Raw genomic sequence first — 27,062 nt, forward strand, 5'->3', positions numbered from 1 at the left:
TTCCACCCCCCTCCTGATCATCTTCGTGGCCCTCTTCTGGACCCACTCTAACAGGTCCGTGTCTTTCCTGTGCTGAGGGCTCCAGAGCTGGACGCAGTACTGCAGGTGGGGTCTCACCAGAGCAGAGTAGAGGGGCAGAATCCCCTCCCTTAACCTGCTGGCCACGCTTCTTTTCATGCAGCCCAGCATACTGTAGCCCTCTCACAAGGATGACATAAGATTAAATCAATGAGGAAGACTTTTTTAGTGAGTTAGTACAAAGAATGAGACATGGAACATGATGAGAAATATCTTGAGCCATTCACTTCTGATAGTAAAATTCCAGATCAACTCACACTATTTCATAACATCCTTCTTGAAAGGGAGATCACTATATTATGCCTTGATATAGCAATTACTATGCCCATTCATTTACACAGCAAACAGTTCTTTCTCACTTAAATCATCTACATTTCAGAGGACTTAGCAGTTAGTGGTTTCTTAACAAACTGCCTATGTGTAAAAATATAAGTCTGTTCTCTCGTAGCCATTCATTTTGCCGTATATTGATGTCAATAATTTCTATTTGGACTAGATAATGCAAATATATTTGATAATTTCTGAAGTCATGTTTTTCTTCCCTCCATTAACAAAACAAATGCTTAGGTCAATGAAAAGAGCCATTTTGCCTTGAATCTCGGCAAAACCAGAGTTTTTTCTGCTACCACCTCCTGTAGGTGCATTTTCCTCTTTGAGGCCAAAAGGGTTCTGCGGGTTGGTTGGCTTATCATATGTACACTATATATAAAATAATATAATAATAAATAAAAAACCAAATAACCTCGGTTCTGCTAGTATAGGCAGAATATTCAGTTTTCCTCTGGAGATACAGCTTAAAAATATTTACTAATGGTCTTCCATGCTATTTGTCACACAAAAGACATGTAGCAGCAATCTTGAAGGGTCACTGAGCACGAAAATAACTCCTGTGAGCAACTAGCATTCCATTAAGGTTTCTAATGCAAAAAAACCCACTCAAAACACCCACAAACAAACAACAACAATGAACACCTACCTCTAGGAAAGAGTTATTTCCCAAGAGAACATCTGACATTTGCAAATGCTTGTTTTCGCAGCAATTCATGAAGTCCTATGACTTTTATCATGCTCTCAGTTTTGTCTACAGGAATACAACCTGAGTTTGAAATCCGGGCCCTTTTAACCATAAATGTAGCCTGCTATATGTGGCTTTTGATAAACCATTCCAAATTATGTGTTCTACAAAGTACTTTTCTGGCCTACCGCTTTCCCTAGGACATAAGGAGATATATGGGTAATTCCCCTGATTCTGGTAGCATTTCATCTAACTCTTAACGGACACTATAATGCTGATACTCCTTGGGAAATACGATGTGACTTTTGTAATTAAGCCATTTCTCCAGTTTAGGCACAGATTTTAAAAAACCCGAAGGACGGGATTGCTTAGATCCCCAAGAATGTTTTATCAATCACATGCCACATCAGAGGGTAAGGAATTATTGCTATGCTGTTTCGTCAGCGATCTTAGTGGGTTAGTAATGGAATACATGCTTCCCGTTAGGCACATTAAAATTGAAGGAGTTTAAGTCCTTTTTCCTACTTAAGGGAAACTATTAATATCTAAATAGGATAATAAATAGATAGTTCTTTTACAACTATACATACTCTGAAACAGAAGGTTTAGTCTAAGACAGACTATTTTACTACGAGTCCCTTTTCAAAAAAATACTATGAATTCATCACAGAACTAGGCAGGAAGTTTGTAAAAAGAGTCTTCTCATTCTTCTACCCCTCCCTGCTTTGGGAAAACAGTTAAAAAAAGCCCCACAAAAAAGCCCCTGGTAAAAATGACACAATCATCTAAATGCTATGTTCTCCTGCTAGAAAGGAACAGAAAAAAGGAATAGCTGATGAAGCCTCAGATGACTGCTGTCAGTAAGAAGTTACCTGCCAAGCAATTAGATCTTTGAGTCTATTCAGCTTTTCTTGATCCTCTGGATGGTCTCTGATATATTCTTCTGTAAAGAAAGCCTTAGACAAAAAAAATAATTCAGTCCATCATTTCGACAGGTAAAGAAATCAGCGATTACTCCATTGACTCCAGCTGGTGACCATAATATTGGCCATCAAATAAGAGAGACATACGCATGCTCCTTAACCAGATGCTGCTAGTGATAATCCCTTATTATATCAGTTGAGAGCCGAGGTGCTTTTTTTTTTGTTAAAATGTATTCAGTCTTCATCCAACACTTTTGAGTTTGAGACCCTTACTATGAAACCCAATTATTGTTTGTTTTATTAAGCTTGCACTGAAACTAAAAAGGCACAAATTTGGAGTATCATGATTTACATTGACAAATGATCATTTTATTCAAGTACCCTACTTACTGACATTAGCCAGTGTTATATAATAAAGAAATTGAACTCTTTCATAGATAAGCAGAGCCGGATACTGCGTACACACTGCCTTTTGCTGCCCAAAGATTTTATCCCCCAGGTACAAAAGAAGAATGTAGCTATTTGTCCATGACTGCCAAACATCTAAACAAGTGATACTTTAGGACTAACATAGCATGTCATACTCCTCCAGAATATGTCATGCTTACCGCATATAATTTATGTGTGTACATATATACATATATATGTATATGGCACCTTTTCAGCACTGTCTGAGTCTATCTGACATGCTGAGCCTACTGAGCGTGGCACATGCTTTTCATCAGGAAATGGCAGGCAGAAATAATAGAGCTCTACAGCTGTGGGGTAACCCCATACGCATTTTCATCCAACTCTTTAATAATTAATAATTTAGAATTTAAATTTATATGAGTTTTTAACGTTCCTGCTTTCTCTCCTGCCCTGCCTCCACAAGGCGGCCTTCGGGACAAATTTTCTACAGTTCAGTTCTTCAAGACATTCCATTTTCCATGTATTGCCAGAACAGTTTTTATTTGTATTCCCATTTTTTAACAACAAAACCTGCTATGCAGAATGGCTGCAGTTACTGAGAAAACCTGATGACGGTTTAATTGATAACCCACATCTAAATACTCCAGACTTACTGTAGGATAAACTTGATTCATTTACTCCAGACCAAATCTTTTGATGTGTGAGAGCCTATTTCATTACAAAAGGGGTATCTCGTCTCACATGTATATGTGAGATCTGTATATTTCAGGTTCCACTGAAAACCCTCATAACTGCGATTAATACTGAGCTTCAGTTACTCTAGTTCGCTAGTTTCTGCTTTCAAAGACAGATGTGACCAGGACATGAGGATCTCTTAATCGGTGGAGTTATGGCTTTCATATTCCCAGCCCACATTCCAGTGCCACTTTGAACAAAGGATGTAGGAGGATTATGAAATAATATATCTGAAAACGTTCTTTGCGTTGACTTAAAAGCTCTTACCTTCTCGTATTTAGCAAAGCCACCCATAACAGCTGGATCAACAATTCCATTCAGAAGCATAGAAAGTGGATTAATAGGAAGGTTCTCATCACTCTGGTATTGGTTAATCATCATCAAAATTTTTTCATTCGTTGTGGACATAGTCTCAATAGCATTCTCTAAAGGACTAATTGTAGTCTATAAAGAAACAAGACTTCTAAGGTTTATAGAGATAAAAAGGTCTTTTTGGTTTTATAAAATTCACATACATGAACAACATTCTTACAATTCAGCAAATCAACACAGATTTGTTCAATTCTCTTAGGACTTGGTCCTGAAACTATAAGTCAGATGTAAGATATATTGATCCCAGCAGTAGAAAGATAAAACATAAGTAATAACAGTTTTGGATGTATAAAAGTAAGTAAATAACAATAGCCTTGTGTGATAAATTTGCAAACTATTTTGTACATGAGGATTCATATAGATACATGTTTTACAGGTTCTTAGCATGTTAATACACACCTGTGACATGGAGATGACCTCAAACCATCGTAAAATTCCAGGAAGTTTGTATGCTGTAACAAACGATGTTCTCTCAATCCACATAGACTATTAAAAAAACATAGCAGGGAGAAAATGATACTTCGGGATTTAAGCTTTAATCTTTTCTGCCTTCTGAAATGTCAGAGTGAAAATAATGTACATGGAAAACATGCATTTTTTTGCATAAAAGGACAGTGCAAAATTAATCTAGCACAGCAATTTGCACAAATCATTTTTCTGATTTCAGATTAGGTCATCTTCAGGCACTAAGCCTGCAGAAAGCAGAGGAAAAAGAAAATTACCCTTGAATCTTTTAGTATCTATTCCTATTTTTGCCATTACAGATTGAATGACTGTGGCTAAATGACCTGCTCTCACCTCTACCCAGATTATACTCCCTCCACTTTCGAAACGTATTTCTGCAATTAAAAGCAGTAATAGCCCTATAACAACTTGCCGGTATTCTCACTTTTTTTTTTCCTCCCCTTTCTTTTTCCTCTTCTGAACAAGACTAGCTGTTGGTATTTTAAAATGCCACTAGATCATTTACCCTACTGCTCCTTATTTTACCAATATCAGCTCATCTAAACTGTCAGTACTGAGAAACATAATAATGAATGCAATGAAGACATACTCCAACTATCCCAATTTCTACCTATCTGAAGTAAGCATGTGTATTACCTATTGTCATCAGCAATGAAAGCATTAACGATTTAGCTTTTGTCAATCCATTTCAAGGTATACTCATAAACTGTTTCAAAACTCTCCAGTTTGCAAAGGAAGCCAATGTGCATCATGAGGCTTGATAATACAGTGCAAAGCTGGGATGTCAGGGCAGAGTTCACATCTGAAGCACTGAATTTAACAACAGGTAAGAAGCTCCTTACATGAAACTGTTGACATTACTAATCGGCACGCACATAACTGAAATTGTACATTTTTGAAATAAATGGCTTTTCCCATCAGTATCCCAAGAGCACAGCTTTAGCTATAAATATTGGATGGTATGGTTTTCACGACAAACTATAAAATATCAGATATCCGTAAAATTAAAATATAGAAATTTACCACATTTTTATGCATGACACTGAAAAATAATTCATGGTTTTGCAGATTTCCTAGAATATTTGAACAACGAAGACTACTTCTCAGCATTACACAATTATGCATGGGAATAAAAACGACATAGGTAGTACTCTAGCCTGTCAAGATTTCACAGGACTGATGAAAGCAGACAACACACACCTCTCATTGCCAAGCTGGCAGCTGACAAAAGTGTTGTAAACTACAGGAGGCAAACCATTTGATATTTATTTACATGTCTTCTTGTTTCATCATGAAAATCTGTACCAGAAAATGTCACTGCGTAACACAAAAGTGTTGAACATACTTAACTACATAATGTTTACCTGCAATTGAAACAGTGATGTATCATTGAGTAAGTACATAGGAGTAGTGCTGAAACAGAGAAATCTTGCGTTTATTTTTTTGAATCAGATCCTAAAGTTAGGGTGTTTGTAATGAGCAATCTGAGACTAAGAAAGGATCAAAATTCAGTCACAGCTACCAGAACTGCATCCATCACCCTGTCATTCATTTACTTACAGCAAATTCATTTTCAGGGTCAATAGCTCCTTTTCTGACTGGTCTTGAATAGTGGAACCGGTGCACATTGTTGGACTTATAAAAACTGAAAGATTTAAAAAAAGACTATTGTAAAATACAGAATTCAGAAATTTATGGATCTTGTTATCACAGTGAAATATTTCATTTTGAGTCAGTTGAGGTTTTAATTAAACGCAAATTTACTGCCCAGAAAAAAAGCACTTTACTGAAAACTCGGGAGACAACTGCTTTATCTGTAAATCAGGGTCAACACACAGTATTTTACAAGTATTAAGCTTCAGCTTGTGACTGGGTGTAATTCCCAGGTATAAAAATTCCAGAACTTCCCGATTAATGTTAAAACCAGAAGAAGGTCTAGAAAATATTTTTACTTTCCTGTATTCTTGCTGTGGCATGCACGCTGCTTGCCTGCTTTATAATGGCATACAAAAGGAGTATATTTTGTTAAAAATAACTGACTAAACAGAGCAGATATATTCACCTGGACTGAAACACATGTGTTTTTTCATCCACAGCACATGCCAAATCAGTTTAATCACATCTAACAATTCTGGTCACAACGCAGAACAAAAGTTATTCAATAAACTAAACATTTGAAGCCATTAATAACAATATCTTATGATAGATACGAAAATGTATATAAATACTTGTAGAGGGGGACATCAATGTAAAGAATCTATTGCAAATTCATGTTACGGTCTAATCTATTTAGCTAACGAATCGTTCTCAATCACTCTGAGCATGTATTTCCACTAAACTCGTAACCACTCAGCTTTTAGCACTGGCTAATTTGAAAGAACAGAGATTGCACAGTTTTGGCTAAGTTTTTTGCTGTCCACAGAAAAATCTCTCCTTTTGGTTTTTAGTTTTTGTTTTAAAGAGGAATTAAATTTAAAGCCATGTTAAGTAAAAGCTAATTTTGCAGAGCAAAAAAAAAAAATCTCAGAAATATCTTACAGTAAAAGCAAGCCATGTTTTGGAAGCCTAGAGAAACAAATAAATGGAGAGATCCCAAACAGTTGAGCTAAGCAAACTTCTGGTATGTTAGTTCACAGGAACCTATGATTTCTGATCCAAACTACTAAGATTATCTTCATCAATAAAGAAAAGAAAGTGGAAAATAGTGCCATACTGAGTCAGATCACTTTATACAGTTCCATCTGAAAGGACAGATATTTTGAAGCTCTTTTATAGAATAAATGCATTGCCATCAACTAATGTAACTAACAATTAAATGCCCAATGAAGTATACTCATAAAAATAAATCTCTAAGACCAGATGAAATTAGCAGTTTGGTTGAATTCGGCAGCTGAGACAAACAATTACAAAATCTCCCATATGACAAGAGATTGTACTTTATGTGGAGCACTCCGCTAAATAAACTGTTACACTTTCAAAATGTGGCTGGTGCTACAATGAAATCTAGTCAAACAGGACCAGATTTACAAGCTGTCTTTCAGTTACTGAGTTTAAAATGAATTCAAGTTGAAATTGGGACCACAGTTTTGTTTGTTTGTTTGTTTTTAATCTTGTGCTACAAGACCTGTGCACAGGTGGAGGCATTGCAAAGCCTCTCTTGCATTAAAAATGCAGGTGCCTCAGTTTACCTGGGAAATTTTAGCTTTAGATGCCTGTTTTAACCAGTTTCCATTAGGGAGATACAGTCATACCTTGTGCTTTCACAAGGCACTGACAAGAATAGGGAGAAAATATGGCCTGCTGTCCTTAAGTTACAAGCTAACAAATACTATCTTGAAATTTTTCATTCAGGTGTTAGTGATAAGCAACAGCTTTTATTGACCATGTTTGCAACCATACAAATCATAGAATAGTTTGAGTTGGAAGGAACCTTTAAAGATCACCTAGTTCCAACCCCCCTGCTGTGGGCAGGGACATCTTTCACTAGACCAGGTTGCTCAAAGCCCCATCCAACCTGGCGTTGAACAATTCCAATGATGGGGCATCCACAATTTCTCTGGGCAACTTGTTCCAGTGTCTCAACACCCTCATAGTGAAGAATTTCTTCCTTATATCCAATCTAAATCTACCCTCTTTCAGTTTAAAAGCATTGCCCCTTATCCTGTCACTACAGGCCTTGGTAAAAAGTCTCTCTCCTCTTCCTTATAATCCCCCTGTATATATTGATGGATCTGGAGCCAAAAATCTCACAAGCCTGAAGTCAGCGAATGTTCCAGTAGGTACTGTATGCAGTTTTGGCATCAGCTATTAGAATGAACCATCACTTTTCACACATGTAGTCAGAACACTTAATGAGGAGCATGTAGTAAGTTCAACCAGTTCTACATTGGGTTAGGAGTTTGGAAATGTTAGCCAGTCTGTTCTCAAAATACTTTGGACAATTAATTTCCTTTACTCCTTTACAAAATCTTGACCATAGTACCAATGGAAACCATTTTTCCGCCATGCCTTTTGCACTTGGCAAGATAAGTCATAACAAGATTCTGTTGTACAAGAGCCTTCAACTCAACCATTCTCATACTGCCAGTCACCTCTAAGACCCCTCTCTCCATCACTTGTCTAAGAAGCTGTGTTGAAAACTCAATAACTTAGACCCAAAGCATGGATTCCACCTCCCCGCCCTGTAACCATATGCTGTTCCTTAAGTGGTAGATGGGTAGATGTTCTTTCATGAAATTCCTAGGGAATACGTAAGTCAGTAAACTAAGACAATAAAAGCTCTAAGATTCATTAGCAAATGACTGAGTTCACAAAATAATGGTTGTCCATTTAGGAATATGGACTGACTTCCATTACATGATCTATTACAGAAATTCACTTACTTTATAATTTGATCAGGTACTGCCTTATTTTTGAATCTAGGTTGCTCCTCCAGGACTGGTTGCACTGTAAAACACTGGATATCTGAAATTGTGGAAGTTAAGGGCATGTTATTAACTATCTGTATGAAATACTGTAGGCTGCGGGGGAAATAATAATACAACCAACAACAACAAGACATTTCCCGATGAAAAATCTGGAGGGTTCAGGCTTTCATTTGTGGATTGTGGAAGAAGGGCATGTTATTAACTATCTGTATGAAATACTGTAGGCTGCGGGGGAAATAATAATAAAATAATATTAATTTTGAATAAATATTAATTTTGAACTGCATATTTTTATTATTTACTGAGCTTGAATATCTGTAGCTGAATTTATCACACTGATTCATTCATTAAATTTTAAAGCCCAGCCAACTTACAAAAATAATGTCAACAACATCTGATGTTAACAGTTTCACTATTTATCTTTAGGCATACATAATGTCATGATGTTTAGCATTTCATCTTTGAAATCTGTAATTGAGCAGCCCTTTTACTTGAGATTTCCTTTTTCTATGGAAGTGTTATTTTTTAATCTGAATACTGTATTTGTAAGTAAATATACCATATTCTTACATATTTGTATGATGTCTGTATATTTGAAACTCATGCCCTCTGGTTAGATTCCATAGCTTTTCCTTAAGTGTGTAAGTAGTGAATATCTCCTGTTAGTTGCAAACAGACTTGAGCAAATTCTACTTTAAGAAAGGACTGAAGCATATGATCCCCCCCCAAAAAAAAAGATTAGTTAAGACACAAGACAGACTTATGAAAGCTTGTCTTTCAAGCTTAATGTACTATTTTAGACAAGCCTGTAATACTCTCTGCTTCAGTCCCAACAGTGTGAAAAGAAAGCAGTATTCCTTTTCTCCTCCAGCAGGTTCCATCAGAATAGACTCAAGAGAGCATGTGAAGTGTTACAACATTACCTCAAAAATTAATAAAGGAAAATCAACACGTGAAAAAAAAAGTCTGATACAATGAGGTGATCTCATATCTGCTCAGCCAGTAATGTTTTAAATCAGAACATGAAGAAAAAGATAATGTATGCAAGCAACTGTTAGAGTACTTCTAAACAAGAATAATTTAGGGCATTCTAAAAGGTGGTTAACGATGTTTATGAGTTAATTTTCCCAGGAAAAGTTCTGAGAGTGACATAAGGCATATTTATGTTGCCAGGAAATACAGGTGATACCCAAGTGCAGTGCCAGTCAGAACGATGTTCAAGGAAGACATGAATTTAATATCAAAACACAACAGCTAGGAATGTGAGGTAATAGACAATTTGCTGCTTTAAACTTGGCCAATTCAAGTGTTCATCACTGTTTTTGCCATTTGAAGAAAATAAAGGTAAACCATGTATGAACTTGAATGAATTTTCTTCACCGAAAGGGTCGTCAAACATTAGAACAGGCTGCCCAGGGAAGAGGTTTAGTCGCCATCCCTGGAGGTATTTAAAAGACACGTAGACGTGGCACTTAGGGACATGGTTTAGTGGTGGACTAGGTTTATGGCTGGACTCAATCTTAAGGGTCTTTCCCAACCTACATGATTCTATGATTCTATGATGACTGAAGGAGACAGGCTCCTTAGAATTGTGAGAAAAACAGGAGCAAACATCTTAGGAACAAACCATAAAAGACATGCAGGACATACAAGTAAAACTGCAAACTGAGCTGCCACATTAATAAACTTTCATCCTTTTCAGGAAATGATTGTTCCACACAGATAAACTCTTGCTAAAAATGAGGTTTCCCCAACCCGCCTTCATTCTGTATTCTCCCACATGTTCAAGGATACATTGACCAGGAGAGTTTTTCACATCCTCTCCAGGTGCTGAGGTGGTGTTCATCTTCTCTGCACTGGGAAACTGACTCATCAGCTGTGCCTGGAAGTCCTCTCTCCTCTCATATTCCTTCCCACGATAGATGAATACTTTGTTCTGCAAAGAATAAAAAGCTGATTCCTTGGGCTGTATGATTCTGAGGCAGAAGTTATAGATGCATGTTTATCAGTACAAAGACACAATGGGGTCTCCAAATTTTGGAGTGAGTATTACTGTTTTCTGAATATTAATTCGCTATAAAGCAAGACACCATTTTGACCAGGTGCTAGAATGCAGCACTGACTCTCCAGAGACTCTACTTTATGCTGTTAGACAGAATGAAGATAAACTGGCATCACCACTGAGGATGCTCCTGTAGAGCAGAATAAAATCAGAATGGGAGGTAAGAAAAGTATGGAAATTCCTTTTCTTCTTGTCTGTCAAGTAAAAGGATTTTGCTTTCAAATACATTCTGGGTCCAGGTTTTACAGCTTTGTAATACCAATACATAGGTTTCCTCTGCCTGCTCCTTCTCCTTGGTATTATGAAATGTCCTCATTTACAGACAGTCTAACCCCAATGTGCTCATCTGTAGTTCAGTTTGCTTCATTTAACAGGATACTTCTACAATAACAGAAACAAAAGGTGCATGTTTCCTTTGGTGTAATATTAGCATATAGTTTCACTATTTTTCCAATGTTTTCAAGGCAACTTTGGCCTTTAAAACTGGGAAAGAGAGATCTTTCATTGCTTTTCAAGTGTGAGGAAAGCTACCATGTTCATTGTAGTGTGTAAGAAAAGATTTTTTTTTTTTCCCTACAAGAAAACATCAAATATTCAGGTTAGTTTTATGCTCTGAAGACATGCACTACTGTGGTTAAAAGAAAGCAATGATCTTTTAAAAAACTAAAGCAAAAGCCAGTTGTGCATGACTTCCTAAGTTTGGCAGGTTTCTTGAAAAAACAGACCCTTTGGATTCTTGATTTCTCACAAAGTAGTCAAGGACAGAGAAAAGTAAAGAAAACTGAGAGAGTAGATTCAGTGTATAGAGGTCTAATGAAAACAGTTCAAAATTACCATAATTGTCCTAAGATACCAACTAGGTGTTACCATTAGAGTAATACAAGACAGTTGGTATGAACCTGTCAGCTCAATGCATATTAGAGATCAAAAAAGCAATCTGAACTTCAGTTATTATGAGGAAAACAGGAAAACAAAAGAAGAAACATCAGTATCGCACTGAACAAATTCACAGTGTGTCCGCATTTCAAATACTATGTACACTTCTTGTCCTACCATCTCATGAACTAGAAAATGAACAGCAAAGGAACAATATGTCATGAACGGCACAAGGAAGGTGATTAAAGAACAGCTGTTCAGTCTCTCTGTAAGAACTTGTGCAGAGAAATTATCAGATGACAACAGAAAGGTAACAGTAAATCTCCACACACAGTTGTGTACTGTGAGGCCACAGTATGTTCTGGAGTGCATCGGTTCAGAGAGCAACTGGACAAATTCACTGTAGAACAATCCATGAAGGGCTAGAAACCAAAACTGTCACCTCCAACCCAGGAAGCTGTTTATCAGGTAAGTAGGCAATATATACCAGGTCAACATCACTACACACCTGCTCGATATTATACTCTTCCCTACCCTACTTACCTACTATTTCCCACTGTTAAATACATGATATTTGGCTATAGAGTGCATTGGTCTGAAAAAAACATGCTATTTCTACATTCATAATGTATTTCAGTTGTAGCTGAGAGGCAATATAAATCTGAAACGCTTGTCAGTTCATGATAAGGTCCACTAAAAATAGCAACCTCATGTGAAACAATTTTGGATTTAATTGGAACACAAGTTAATTAATGACATTCCACTAGTTATCAATAACCTGTGTGGGCACTCATCTGAGAAATATGTACCATAAGAGCTGCCCATACCAAATTACATCATATTGCTGCATTTGGCTCTCATATATCACCTTCACTACCTGATATAACTTCTAGTTTCCACAATCAAACTGAGAGAAAGAACCAACTTAAATGCATCTGAAAACATTTCATGCATTTTCTTACAAGTAGCAATTCAGATCTTGACTACAGTCCTGCATCCAAGCAAAACTAAATCCATGGCAAATATCCCCGGAGACTCACTTGCACTAGTAGAGTACACGCATATTTTTAGAAGCATATGAAAATAGATGAAAAAGTAAGAATTTAAACAGGTTTACCCTTAGAAATGTGGGGAATCCTTGGCCATAATACCCAACAGCAAAATAGTCTGGTTTAGGTCTCAGAATTTTCATGATGTTTTCATAGAACTTTGCTTGTTGAATCTGAAAGCAAAACCAACTGCAGTTACTTCTGTTTGGGTTGTTTTTCCATTTTTTTTTTTGACCTCTACAGTAGTACTACGCTATGTACTACAGCTATCAGTGGATATGCAAAAGCTATCAATTATCAGTTGGTAAGCTATAGCAATAATCAGTTAGCATGCACGTGACACTGCTGTGGTACATTAAATATTGTTTACATTTACATGCAGATATAATCATAGCTAAACATGTATGGCTTCAACTTTAATTATCTGACCTCAGAATCAGGCTTACCCTTCATTTACTAGCGTGAAAAGAAAAAAGCAAACACTTTACACTTTAAACACTTAACTGATAGCATTACTGAAATAATACATTTGGAAAAACTCCCTGCCTCAAATGTTTTCTGAGGTATGGATCAACTCAAACGTTTGCCCTAGCATCATGCTAAGGACACACACCATGTAAAGGGCTTAGAACAATGTCTTCCATAAAAGACGAAGTGTCATTTAGGTTTACTATTTTTATTTCCTGTGTTATATCTATGAGACACGCAACACTGCAACTTAAATGGAATTGGCAAAAATATTGTCTTTATCTTTTAGTTTATGATAAAAGCAGAATTGATTGGGAGGAAAAGAAGCTTTCTTTATACAAAACACTGTTCAAGAACATCATGTTTTGATTCCCATGGTTTCTTTGTGGAAGATTCAGGGATATCTACTGAATGAACCCTAAACATTTGATAAAGATCATGCAAGTGTGGAATCTTGGGGGTAGGAAAAAAAGAAGGTATGTGGGGGAGGGGATTCTTTTTAGATTAATTCAATCTTAATGAAAACAAATAATTGAACATTTGATCTTCCTTTAAAATCTTCCTTCTAGCCTTTGGACCTAGTTATAAAATTCCTAGTGATGTATTACTTCCCCAGTCCCTCACTGGGACAGAATTCTTTAGGCTTGTCAAGATTTGAGTTCCTAAAATTTAAAGAAAAATTTCAGGGGAAAAAAATGCATCCAGGTGCTTTTTCTACCCTAAAGCAGGACAAAGGCCTCAAAAACCTGTTATTTTTCTTTTATACATGGCCTTTAAATTGTGCTAAGTGAGAAGAAAAATTTCAGGGGAAAAAAATGCATCCAGGTGCTTTTTCTACCCTAAAGCAGGACAAAGGCCTCAAAAACCTGTTATTTTTCTTTTATACATGGCCTTTAAATTGTGCTAAGTGAGAACATCTTTATTTCATCTATAGAAGTTTCAAAATACCTCAATAAGCAGGTGTCCATGCAACTTTAACAAACAATTCTTTACGAATCTCTACCACTGGTTTGTTACAATAAAATATAGCAACTCTGAAAAAATCAATTGTAGACAACAAGCTCATAAGCAGCTCTATCATTTGATAGCTCAAAAGTACTAATTTCTGTGACTGAATTAATTTGAGGTCCTGTATATAATCTTACCAGGTTTTGACTTAGAAGTTCATAGTCAAAAACTTCCTTTTCATATTGCTCCGCAAGTTCTTTGCATAAAGATATGGCTTCTTCCCACATCTGCAATGCAACCACATATTTAAAAAGTAAATCCAGTACCAACAAACAAGTTTTTAATGCATCACTGTTTAACTACAGTTTTATTGATTATGCTATCATTAAATTGCAGTCACTTATTAACTGCACATTTAGAATGGAAGACTCAAGACAATCATAGACTTTAGGAAAGCAGATTAATGTAAAAAATAAAAGTGTTTTATGGTTCTTTATAGGAAGGAATAAGTAAACATACTTTATTCTTACAATAAAATAATAAAAAATCACCTAACCTTTCAGATACATTAAAAATGAAGAGTAAATCACTAAGGTGCATAACATCTAGAATATACCCCAAGCATAAGAGCAGCTATGAGGGGACTGACACCTGCCTCTCCTTAAAACAAACACACTTCATTTTACACTTCATTTTACAAGAAATCCTGAAGCATACATAATCATAGGCAGCCTTGCATATGACAGCTCTCCCAGTCAGCTAAAAAATTACAAGACTTAAATTGCCACTTGCCTGGAGTAGCAGCGTGTTTCTTTCCACACAACTTAATAGCTACCTCTGAAAATTACTGTGAGGAATTACAGAGCTGCACTGGAAAGACTAGGACAGTTTTTCTCATCTGCTATAGGCAGTTAATGTATGCAGCACAAAAGTGGTCTTAAAGCAGATAGAAACTCCCTCTCTTGAGGATAGTTCTCAAATTCTGTCAGTCTTCTCATCTATTCAGAATAAAGGAGACAAAAGGGGGTTTCTGAGCATAATTCTCTACTGATGTAAGGACACTGGTGGTCACACGCATTATGACCATTTTTACATGGGGCCATGTACTCCTAGGCTAGGTACTTCTGAACCTGACAGCTGCATTCAGCTGCCTGCAAACCTCCTCTGAGGTATCTGAGGAGAACCTGACTGCTAGGTAGATCAGAAATCATGAGGACTTGATTGTTCTGATACAGTGGGTGGGGACTGCTACGTTGTAGTTATTTCAGATGCCAACAAAATGAGAAGTTATAAATAGCACTGCGTTTTCCTGCACAGTGCTGAAGCACCAAAAACTTTCTACCTTCTGAATTATAGGAGGGACTTCCGTGGGGGAGTTATGCCTTTATTTTGCAAGAAGCAGTAATGAACTGCCTTCCCCCTTCATACCTTTGGCTACAGCTGAACGAGACATAATGACTTAAAGGCCTTATTGGGTCATAAGAGTCATTATCCAGCACTGCAGAATTTTTCCCTGCTTTCTAGTCCTTTGCTTTATTTCCAAAAATCTCAGCTCTACTGTCATTGTATTGACAGGCAATTTTATTAACAGATTTTTTTTATAAAAAGCTGGACTAAACCCAAGTACTGAACATCAAACCGCTACATTTTAAGTTTGGGATGAAATTCTAGACTTCTCTGAAACAAATATGTCCATTTTGAACTGTCTGGTTTTTTGGGAGATAATGACTGAACGGTTTAGAAAGGCAATCTGTGTAGTCTGCATTCTTTTCCTAGTAAAGAAAAGTACATTCAACGTTTTTTATTATTTTATTACTGCCTGACAGAGATGCTTGTGACCAGTATAAACATTTGTGCATGAGGTTATTGAAAGAATATGTTCATATAGAACAGATATACTCTGTGAATAAGCCTTCAGGACACAATTTTTAGTTGACCCATATTTCAAAGAGGATTTCCTACACAAACGCTTTGTACAGAGCATATTCATTAAATACTACTGTACAAAGTAACACAGTCAAAAGAGATTTGGCAGGGGGAAGAACTCTACAGACCTACCTTTCCTTTGTCAAAGTATTCTATGATCTTCTCATACAGATTCTCTTTCAAGTGTCGATAGGTCTGTGAACACTGGAACTCTGTTGACATGACTTGGGGTGCACACTGTTCATCTGACCACTGAGAATGAAAACACATTAAAAAAACATGCTTTTGGAGTTCAACATTTCACACACACATGCCCCCTCCCCCAAGGTCTGGTCCCCTGGGCTCTTCTAAGTCTTTTTTTCCCCAGTCTTTTTTACCCTTCCACAAAGAAACTGGGAAAGGCACTGGGAATGTTTTCATTACCTCTTCAAACAAGTGCTGTATTTCATGTGGTAAACCAGGACTAGACATAACATTTTAAAAACCTGTGTTCCCTCCTGCCCCCCACCCAAAAATTTTGGATAAAAATCTATGTGAGAAAATTAGATCATTTTATTTCAGTGGTGTCATCTTGACTGATTTGGTTTTGATTTTTTGTATTAAAATATTTGCATATAAAATTATCTTTGTCTGTACCAATAGAATACATACAATATACCTCATATTTTTGTATGATCAGAAAAGTCAAAATGAAGTTTAAGCAAAATAGCACTGTGAAAAGCCAAATTTATATGGTTCTGCACTAAAAGAAATTCCATAGGAAATCTCACATTTTTGCTGAAGAACATTTAAATTTTGCATTTTCCCTTGAAATGGGAATGCATGTTACTGACCATTTCTATTGATAACGTCAGTTACAATGAGAATAAACATTAGTTGTAGCAAAAAATAATTACCAGCTACAAAAGAAAGCAAACATAATATGGCAGAATGATCCATATTATTTAAAATGAAAAGTCAGATGTCCCCCTGTGATAGCTGAAAAAAATTGCATTTAATTTTCATCATCGTTATTTTTGGGATAGTAAGAAATTAGCAAAATGAAAACCACATGGAAGTTAAATAGCTTCAGAATTTGCACTCACTATAAAATAAAACTATTTTTGCTACAATATTTAGTTTTACCAATATGTGGCTTTTAATCACGTATTGAAAATACAATTTCAGTAATTAATGTTAATTTTGTATGACCTACTGCAGTATTTTTAACTAGAAACTTGAATACCCCTATGGAAAACCACTAATATGCAGTAAATCAGAGATAAAGACAATCACTTTTTTATTTATATATTTGAAAATTGCAAAAGCTTATTTATGTATTTATATATTGAGTTTAGAAAGTCTAACCTTCAAGAGCCACGTATGGAGTAGAAGGGTATATGCTGCTTCCGTGTAATTCTCACAATCTAAATGAAGATCTCGCAATTTATACAAATATCTGTTAGAGGAGAGAACAAGAATTAGACTAGATATTGACATGACTGGAATACTAAGTGTCAAAAAAGTTCTAGATAAGCTCTGTAAGGGGAACTTCATACACGTCATGCAGTCACTACCCAAAGAGTCTTTAAGGACACTCTGAGAGGGGTTAAAGCTCTGTGCATTTGTTCAGACTGTTCTCTCTGTATGCTGAAACGTTGTGCACGAAAGGAGGAGAAAGAGCTAACCTCCTTCTGTGAATTGCTATCAGCTCCACCCAAGAGGAAGAACTATTAGACTCAAGGTCTAAGTCAGACCTCTGAGTCCGTTATTTCTGGACTGTTACTAAAGATAGCTGCCTTTCTCTGTAGCACTTTTCGATTGCATGTAAATGCTTTTCCACGTAAATAGATGCAAGCACAACAGATAACACAAGGTAAAGGAGAAAACAGAAAACACCAGCCCAGAAAGACAAAGCAAGTCCCTGTACAACTTGGAAGGTGGTAGGGGCAGAAGAGTTGTTCTAAGTTATATGTTGCCAGTGTTCTCCTTGATCCCTAGGGCAGCACTGCTGCTACCAGCACAACCATTGCCCATCATGTGACGTAAGCCACGTCTTTTCCAGCAGCCAGAAAGAAAAAGTGCATCCCATCCTCTTACACGCAACAGGAGTTTTGACACAGGAACTCTGACACCTTCCTGTAGCAGTTCAAGGCGTTACCATTCCCAATTGTCAACCCAACTGAAAATGTGTCCCCCTCAGCAACGACCGCAGAGGGAGCATTGTTTCTCCCTGGCCACTCCAGCCCATAGCTCCAGGTTTAGCTCTGAATCACCTTCAGTGCTTATTCAGCTGAGATTCTGGGCTTTGTACTGCAGTGGCCAAGGTGCAGGTTGCTCTGCAGATTTTGCAGAATGAGAGGAGAGGCAGGAAATGGTGAGCTTTTGAACAGCAAGATTTGCTGCAGCTCATATGCAAAACTGTTGGAGACAGTAAGAGGCCATGTCCCATCTGAAAGAATTTGCCAGTATAGCTACAGCTCTTACAGAAAAATGCTTTACTAGTAATTCTGCATTGCATGTGGTATTGCATATTCAAGAAGACTTGGCAGACTGCACAACTCTACAAAACATTAATATTTTTTCTGCCATTCTAAATGTACGACGCTCTCCATCAAACCTCAAATCTAGCTGCATTTTCTTTATTTAAAACAATAGACAATGAATGCTGAGTGATTTGATCAACTAAAAGTTGATTCTTGGGGAAAAAAATGCTACTGATGAATATATATGATCGATTGCAAATCGCTGAAGGCTAAGCAGACAATGGAGTAAGAATATAAATGAGGCCAGGGCTACAACAGAGTCATTGTGGATGGTTAACTTACATTAAGTAACAGAAATTCAAGTACAATGATAAAACCAGAATTCATAAGAGAGTATTATTGCCCATCCCAAAACAGATCCAACAGAACAACTGCCATACCTGATATACATCTCTTCACGGTTAATGTCCTTGTAGAAATTCTATGGACACAAAGATTTAAGTTATCTCCTAATGTCTTTTATTAAAACACAAGATGAAAATATATATGCTGAGGTTTTGCTTTTCTTGCTAGTTGGACAGCACGAAAAAGAAATAAGAAATATATTATTTACAGACTGTCTTAAGTTTAAACCTGGCACTACTGCTTCAATTAATATTTTAATTAGTTATTAGTATGTGTTATTATTATACATACATGTGTATACTTCTCCTAGTTCACTAATGAAATCATTAGTGAAAGTTCTTCTGTTGGAGAAGAAGAAAATACGGTTATCCAAATGCAATAACACAATAAATGACATGCTCTGGCTATACTTGATGGCCAGAAAAGAAGCTGGTATTTATTGAAGTTGATATGTAACACTGTTGATATGTAACACTGTTGTGCAATACCTCTAAAGGAGCTAACTCCAGGACTAAAGCCCATTTTTGTCACCGTAACACTTTTGCACCTATATGAATTGCTAAGGCTGCACAAAATATGAGACAAGAACTGGCTCCTGAAGAGTTGCAGAAATTTATACCTCATTGCGCAGTGATTACTGAGGAACAGAGGGTATGTGAGTGCAATACATATTAACCATGTTCTCTTTCCAACCTTAAAGTTGACAAAGGTTCCTCTTCAGCTTCGAGGAACTTCTTAGTGGAGGAATCTCTACATGCGATATCCTCATCACAAAATAGGAATAGAAAAAAAGACGGGGTGGCCTAGAACCAGATCAGAAACTCAGATCTTCTTGGCACCTTACTGCAAGTGTATCTTGCAGGTTTCTTCCCCAGATTTAAAAATCGTAATTGCTGAGTTGCTAAAGCAGCAAGTGGGTTAGCTCCTCATGTAAAACTTGACTCTGGCAAAGCCCACTGCTACGTTAAGCCTATCAAAAAGTAAAGGTATATGAACAGTAGAGTCCTTATTTATCCACAGAATCAAAGTGGATAAACATACAAGCAAAACCAAAGAACTGAGTGGACGGTGCTTTCAGGTTTGTGCATCTATCCATGCAAATAGATATAAAAATCTCTTGCCTCAGAGTTTAAATCACTACTGAGCATTGTCAACCACTCCTATCCCCAGGACGATTTACCTTCATCTTTAGCAAACGGATTCTAAAGCTCTTTCCCATTCTCACGCAAGAATTACAAGAGAGAACATACCAGTAAGTTCACAGTGCAGCTCATGCGATTGTCCTTGCTTTCATCATTCATCACAGTTCGGTAATCCAGCAGTTTCTCCAAAAGGCCTTTAACTAGGCTGACAAAGCTTTCAACCAAGTTAAAAATGCCGGGATACTGACACGCACACTCTGTAAGACTGCAAACACAAAAAAATGTTTTTGCAATACTGTGAAAATTAGTGGCCCATCAGCTGAAAAACTGTTTGGACCTGAAGGCTGAATTAGGGCTAAAGCAGCTGCAGAATGCACTGGAAATTCCCTTCATGGGTTGGTAATTTAGATATCCAGAAGACAGATGGGATATAAATCAAAAGAAAAAAATGAAACATTTACTTTTCCTGTCTGAAAATGACTTCAAATTCAAGGTTATACCCAAAATTTCAGAATGGAACAACCTGCATCCGTGGTATAGCAAACTCAAGCCTCTGGAATGCCACACTATTGCAATAAACATTAGACCTTCCTTTCCTCTGTTATCACGCAACATAAAATGCAACAATTATTTCCTTCTCTTTGTACAGTTAGGTGTGAGTAGAAAGTTCAAACTAACAGAAATTACAATTTTAAGTCAAAAAAGACACTCACGAACAAGACCTCAGCAGAACAATTTGCCCTTGAGAAATAAGCAAAATCAAACAATAAACTTTCTGCAGATTAAAAAAAGCAATTAGTTCTCTTTTGATAAAAATATAGGAAAGTGAGTTGTATACATCATCATCAGCTTCCAAATTACATTAACAAAATATTAACATATGCTGTTTCTGTAAAGTGCTGAAGTGATTTAGGAGTAGATATTTCACATTACTATCATAGCTTTGTTTTCAAAGCTTAACTGTTTAAATATTATTAAATGATTACCAGCATCTCATTAAAGATTATTTTCTTTCTTTGCTTAAGAGCTTTCTTCTCCTTAGCATTCTGATTTTCCATTGGGATTCTCTCTGACAAACTGCATTTTTTATATATATACACACACACACACAGACAGAGATATATATCCACATATATATTTATATACACATGTATTGGGTCTGGCTGAGATGGAGTTAATTTTCCCCACAGCAGCCCTCATAGTGCTGTGCTCTGTATTGGTAGCTAGAAAGGTGTTGATAACACACCAGTGTTTTGGCTTCTGCTGAGCAGCACTGGCACAGCATCAAGGCTGTCTCTCATATATCCCCCTCAGCCCCAAAGGCCAGTAAGCTGGGGGTGGGCAAGATCTTGGGAGGGGACACAGCCAGGACAGCTGACCCCAACTGACCAAAGGGATGTCCCACACCATATGATGTCTGCTCAGCAATAAAAGCTAAGAGAAAGGAGGAGGAGTGGGGGGCATTCATTATAACAACATTTGTCTTCCAGAGCAACTGCAATGCGTACTGAAACCCTACTTCCCGGGAAGTGGCTGGACATCTCCCTGCTGATGGGAAGTAGAGAATAAGTCTTTTGTTTTCCTTTGTTTCCGCGCGTGGCTTTAGCTTTATTAAACTGCCTTTATCTTGACCCACGAGTTCTTTTCCGTTTTATTTTCTTCCCCCCGCCCCATCCTACTGAGGAGGAGGGGGAGTGATAGAGCGGCTTGGTGGGCACGTGGCATCCAGCCAAGGTCAATCCACCACAACGCACAAATTACTTACATGTATATTTGGCATATTCTATTAATAACACATAAAAATCACCATGTATTCTCACAGGAAAATAGTAAAAACAAACTAGCAATTGCAAAATTATCCCTGAAACTATGCTGTGTGCTTAAGCTGAGCAGCTTCAGTGACACATTATTATTAATTTCTGACTTCTTAGTGTTTCATTAACAGCACTCAATTTATAGGCAAATAAAGATTAATAATAAATTATTAAATGTAAGTAGACTATTATTTTTAAACTTCCATTATAAAGACTTATGTTTTAATTAGTTGCAAAAATCATTTTTTACTCCTCAGAATTATTTAAACTGTCTTCAGAAAATACATATTCATATTAACTTCAACTGCAAAGAAATCCTCGAAGCTTTGGCCTACAATGGGACCTCAGCAAAGTACCTAGTCTCAAAGTTCTAACTCAAGCAAAGTGAAAACAGCACCTAATGTTTATTCCTTTGATTGCACAGATCCAACGTAGAGTTATTTTGCTGAGACAGAGGGAGTGTGTACATGCACGTCTGAAAGAACATTTATATTGTACAAGATGTGACAGACAGAGGCTAACAGGTAAAACCAGAATACTTTAAATTGCTGTTGTCTGACTAGTCAGAAACAATAACTGAAAGATTTAAATGAATTATTGAAACATAGCTTATGACATTAAAGATATCGCAAATGGAATGTTAAATACTAAAGGGTCTGAAGAGTTGACAACCGACAGAATAGGCTGGAACGCATTAAATGATATTTGTGGAAAAGAAAGTAAGAAAGCCCCAGAATCATATAGAAGACTGGAATACTATACAGGAAAAGTGGGGTTATTTTACATCTGTAATTATCAGAAACAGGATAAGACGCTAACAAAGGAAAGTACAGTCACCATTTAAGTGACTATTATGAATTTTTGCCATAGGTTCACTTGGAGTGACAGCAAACAAGGCAGACCTATGAACATTACTTGACTGTGAAATGAACATGAGTCACCAAGGCATCACATTTCTTTCCAATACAAGTAGAAAAACATTGACATAAAACATAAGCTATTGCTAGATCTCACCCAGGGTATAGTACATAACTCCAGTCACTAAAGGAAGATGAACTGGAGTACACATAGAGGAGAACTACAAAATGAACAGGAGAGAGGAATACCTGTCTCATAAGGGAAGATTTAAAAAGTTGTCTTGCTCAGCTTTATACAATAATCCCAATAAAAAGGACCCATAAAATTTTAGAAGATTTTTTTTTCCCCAGGAGGGAGCAAGAAACCTTTGAATTTTTAAACAGACCCTGAAAAAAATAGAAGTTTTAAAATAAAAAATTTTTTCAATAAAGCTCAAGAAAACAACTGCATAACATGGGCCACTGCAATGATGGGGAACTGGAAAGCTTCTAAATGCTCTTTTCTGTTGCACCTATATTAGTAATTAAAACATGCCAGAATTCATTTTCTGAGCCTGAGGAAAAGTGGCATAGCACAACTTGTATTCATATAGCTAGATTCTCCTCCGTTTCCCAGAACAGGGTAGGCTCGTCTATTCTGCCTACTGAGAACAGGCTCCCATCTGTTCCATATTATCCCAACTCTTCCTTGGTGTTGCCTGGGACAGGATTCATTAGCAGAGGTCATAACCCGGCCACGGCGCATGCTGACATTTAGGACTATGGACAACTGCAAGGCAGTGATCAAACTTCTGCTGATCCTATTTAGTTTATTGGGCATGGGGAAGTTCCCAGCAACCAACCAGCGTGGGTAAGTGTTGGTTACAGAGGTGAGCATCAACACACAAGACAGTCATTGACTACTGCTAAATATCTGCATTCAGGTGGCAGCTGGAACTGTGCAGGAATGAGGACAGTTACAGGAAATTAATTGATGAAAATAGGACCAAATGAATAAATCTGGGGCCCAATTTAACTGGGTCTCTATCCAGTTGGAACAGGGAGTTGGGGATAGAGGCTTGAAATCCCTGCTTTGAAAGGTGTGAAGGTAGGTAGATTTAAGACAAAACAAACCAAAACAAACAAAAACAACAGAGAGAAGAAAACAGGGTCCTCCAGGTCACCAGCCTCTGCTTCAACTGTCCCTCTACAGGCATCATTAAACAACTTCAAGGATGGAACAAAAAATATTATCTGGAGATAATATGAAGTGACATCTTTAGAAATGTGGAAACCTTGAAGTCTTGTAGAACACGGGAGAGTATCGAGGGGAAAAAAACAGGTATGTCAAAGAAAGAAGGGTACCTTGGAAAGGCAGGAAGATCAAATGCTCTACTGCACTACTGAAAGATGGGGTTTAACTGGATAGGTACCAGTTCTCTATAAAAATATTTGAATGTAAGAGTAAACTGCAAAGAAGATGAGCAAACAATGTTACACAGCTCAGAAAAAGTAAATTTCAAAGAGTCTCATACATAAGATCTGAAGGAAGCTTTTCTCTTTGCATTGATAAAGTCTCAGTTTGAATACTCTCTCCTGCTTTGTCTATTTCAAAATAGACATAGACATTGTAGGAATGTCCAGAAAACATTGCATATGATGAACTGAAATATTGGGGTTGTTTACCCTAAAGAGAAGACCAAAGGAAACTTGACAGCAACTTTCAAATTCATTAAAAGCTGCTACAAAGAGAAACAGAATAAATGACTCTTTATGTCCCCTGTGGATAAAACAAGAAATAATTGGCTTAAACTGAGGCAAGGAAGATTTAGTATGGATATTTGGAAAAAAAACTTACTAGCAGCAAGGAAAGTTTAGCACTGCAATAAATGTCCACTGTGTCAGCTGAATCCCCAGCATTGGAGATGATGAATCGTAGCGACAGTTAAGGCAGGCATCGCGGTTTATGCTTTGCAGCAGTGTGATTAAGAAAACTATGTACTTGCAGGCCTGTTTTCGGTCATACCAAGAGCTAGTCTGAATACCTCTGCATCACCTCTTAGCTATCCTAAGACTTGAAGCCAAACAGTAAACATTCAAAATTGAAAAATTACTTTATTGGTCTCAGTTTACATAGTCATTGCATCTTAGGAAGTGAGACATTTTTAAAACTTCATCTGTCCTTGCCAGTGTATCAGTTTCAAAGAAGAGACATTTTTAAAACTTCGTCTGTCCTTGCCAGTGTATCAGTTTCAAAGAATAGTTTTATATTGCTTAAAAAGTGTTGGTGCTTTTACTTTTTTCAAGTCTGCCTCTCTATATTTTATCTGCCTCCTCATGGGACAGAAATTAAACTAACATAGCAAACATTTAAATTATGTTTGATTTAAATGATGTTTCTTTTAACTTATACTATTTAATTAGAATATAATTACATATTGTTTACATAAGATAACATTTACCTATTATTATTTAATTATATAATTCAGTATTTTTAAGGAAATTATGTTTTCACTGAAAGTAGACTTTTCTCCATTGTGGTATACACAAAGATTGCATGCTTCATCTGGTGAGGGATGTGACTTTGCAAAGATTGCTCCGCCCTACACAAAAATGCAATATGCACAAGGTAGCAGGCTTTGGGAAAGTAAAAACATATGCACTCAATGTCACAAAGCCTATATCGATTTTGTCATGTAGCCAAAGTGCTACAGCATTTTTATGCTTAATAACTACTAGGTTATCAACGCCTGAGAAAGTGTATGATGAGCGATGTACTTTCTCACTGTGGCAGTCTGAGGCACAAAGCTAGGAGCAAGTTCTCAGAGGTAGGCGCAAGGATTCCACCACTGCCCAATACATCACACACGCCACCTGCCGCAAGTGAGGACACAGCTATCAAGTCTGAGAATAAAACTGAACGTGGGCGGCCAAGAAGAGAAGGAGATGCTATATCAGGCTTTGGGATTGTTAGAAATATAGAAATAGAAATATTTTTATTAAACGGTAGCACTTCGCAATAGTCTCATTCCAGGATAGTCACTTTATGTAAATTCAGAGAATAATCTCTTGGAGTCCAATCTAGACATTTTGAAAAACAAGACAGACATTTTAAAATACCTTCTTCTTCTTAGTGTGAAATAAAACCAAGAAAGGTTATAAGGAAAAATGAGGGAAGACTAAAAAGTGGGGTGAATATTTGACTGTCTTGGCTTGAAAGTTGGCTAGAGAAATGCACGTTAGGTATAATTTCTTCATAATTTAGCTGGAGCACAAAATACTGAAAAGCAACCAGGAAAATAGTTTCAATGAACAAAACTACAATTCAAACCAGGTTTACTGAAACAGTATGCTACTTCCGGTCCCTTCATAAAAACAGCTGCTAAGATTCTATCTTATTTTTAAGTGAGGTTACCAACTTGAGAAGTGGAAACAATAAGATAAAAACACATCCTGAAGGCAGTTGTTCTCATGCACTACTTACATGGACTCAAACAACTGCATGTAGTGTTCATCCCCACGTCCTCCTTCCACTTCATGGTCCAACTTCAAAATGATTTCATTTTCAAACTAATAAAGAAAGAAAAATCAAAACACTGAGCAGATATCCAGAGGTCAAACACATTTCAATACGGCATCAAAAGAATATCTTTGTATAGCTATATCACATATTCCCAAGGGTTAAATGCTTGAACATATTCCAGTTGAATAATGCACATCTGACTATCTCCAGATACCTGTTCCTTAGTACAAACTGATAAAATAACGTGAGGAAACAGGCTTACAGTGTCTGCATTATGGGTTTTCATAGAACATCTCTGATTTGAAATGCAGGATTTCAGAGTAAGTAGAATCACTTTCACCCAGATAAAATATGAACAATCCTACAGTATGCAATACCTTATTTAATTGCTATTTGTTAGGTCTATCCAGACCCTAATTAGGAAAGAGTGACATATAAAGAAAGACAGCAAACAAGCTATTTTTGTAGTTAAACACAATTCTTTCCCCTCTACTGCATCATTTTTTCAATTTTGCTTTACAGTTATGACACCACTTCATTCGGAGCCATCAGCAGCCTTATTTCTCTACTTGTAAGGTCAAAAACTACCTTTTTCCCCTCTCTGAATTGGAAAAGAATCTATGCAGCCTGTGTGCATACAAAGAGAGAAAACCTGTTAATATTTCTCCACTGGTCACACCTTGTTAGCTATCACTAATCAGCCAACTCTTAAAACTCCAAGGCTTCTAGGTCCCCTTTTATTCCAAACTTAGCTTACAGAGAAGCACTACATCCCAGTCTGCACAGTCGCCCTTGAAACTTCAACCTAACTACTGGGCTCAGTCATTCCTATAATAAATTTCTTGAAGCTGGGTATCTGAAGATGTTATCTTTATTATTTGCTTGCCGTTCCTGCTACACCCTGTAATAATCTCTCATATACTCTTCAGGTAGCTTTACGTAATTAAGCAAGGGAACAATATCTCACACTATTCAAAAAAAGATAAAACCTATTTTCAAAGTTTTTCATGCAGGTAAAAAAAAAGTTACCTGGGAAACTAATGCTAACCTGTAAAATTGTTGTTACAAATATGCGTGCAAATTGTCAATGACAATAGCTTGACATCTTTAAAGTATTTTAAA

The 27,062-nt window shown here is 36.8% G+C and overlaps 1 protein-coding gene across 1 annotated transcript in view; it reads right to left on the bottom strand.

Annotated features, from left to right (window-relative positions):
• The window catches only part of DOCK2 (dedicator of cytokinesis 2), a 211,599-nt gene that overhangs the window by 11,370 nt on the left and 173,167 nt on the right, over positions 1–27,062 (bottom strand). Inside the window, exons 34-46 of the mRNA XM_009285697.1 lie at positions 25,902–25,987; positions 19,876–20,032; positions 18,661–18,701; positions 17,103–17,193; positions 15,888–16,007; positions 14,027–14,116; positions 12,482–12,586; positions 10,221–10,362; positions 8,382–8,463; positions 5,560–5,644; positions 3,934–4,020; positions 3,430–3,606; positions 1,966–2,049 (exon numbers count right to left, since the gene is read on the bottom strand). Coding sequence (XP_009283972.1) covers positions 1,966–2,049; positions 3,430–3,606; positions 3,934–4,020; positions 5,560–5,644; positions 8,382–8,463; positions 10,221–10,362; positions 12,482–12,586; positions 14,027–14,116; positions 15,888–16,007; positions 17,103–17,193; positions 18,661–18,701; positions 19,876–20,032; positions 25,902–25,987 — 1,347 coding nt within the window. The remainder of the gene's footprint in view (positions 1–1,965; positions 2,050–3,429; positions 3,607–3,933; positions 4,021–5,559; positions 5,645–8,381; positions 8,464–10,220; positions 10,363–12,481; positions 12,587–14,026; positions 14,117–15,887; positions 16,008–17,102; positions 17,194–18,660; positions 18,702–19,875; positions 20,033–25,901; positions 25,988–27,062) is intronic.

This window comes from Aptenodytes forsteri, unplaced genomic scaffold, assembly GCF_000699145.1.
Source record: "Aptenodytes forsteri isolate BGI_AS27 unplaced genomic scaffold, ASM69914v1 Scaffold54, whole genome shotgun sequence".
Classification (NCBI taxonomy): domain Eukaryota; kingdom Metazoa; phylum Chordata; class Aves; order Sphenisciformes; family Spheniscidae; genus Aptenodytes; species Aptenodytes forsteri.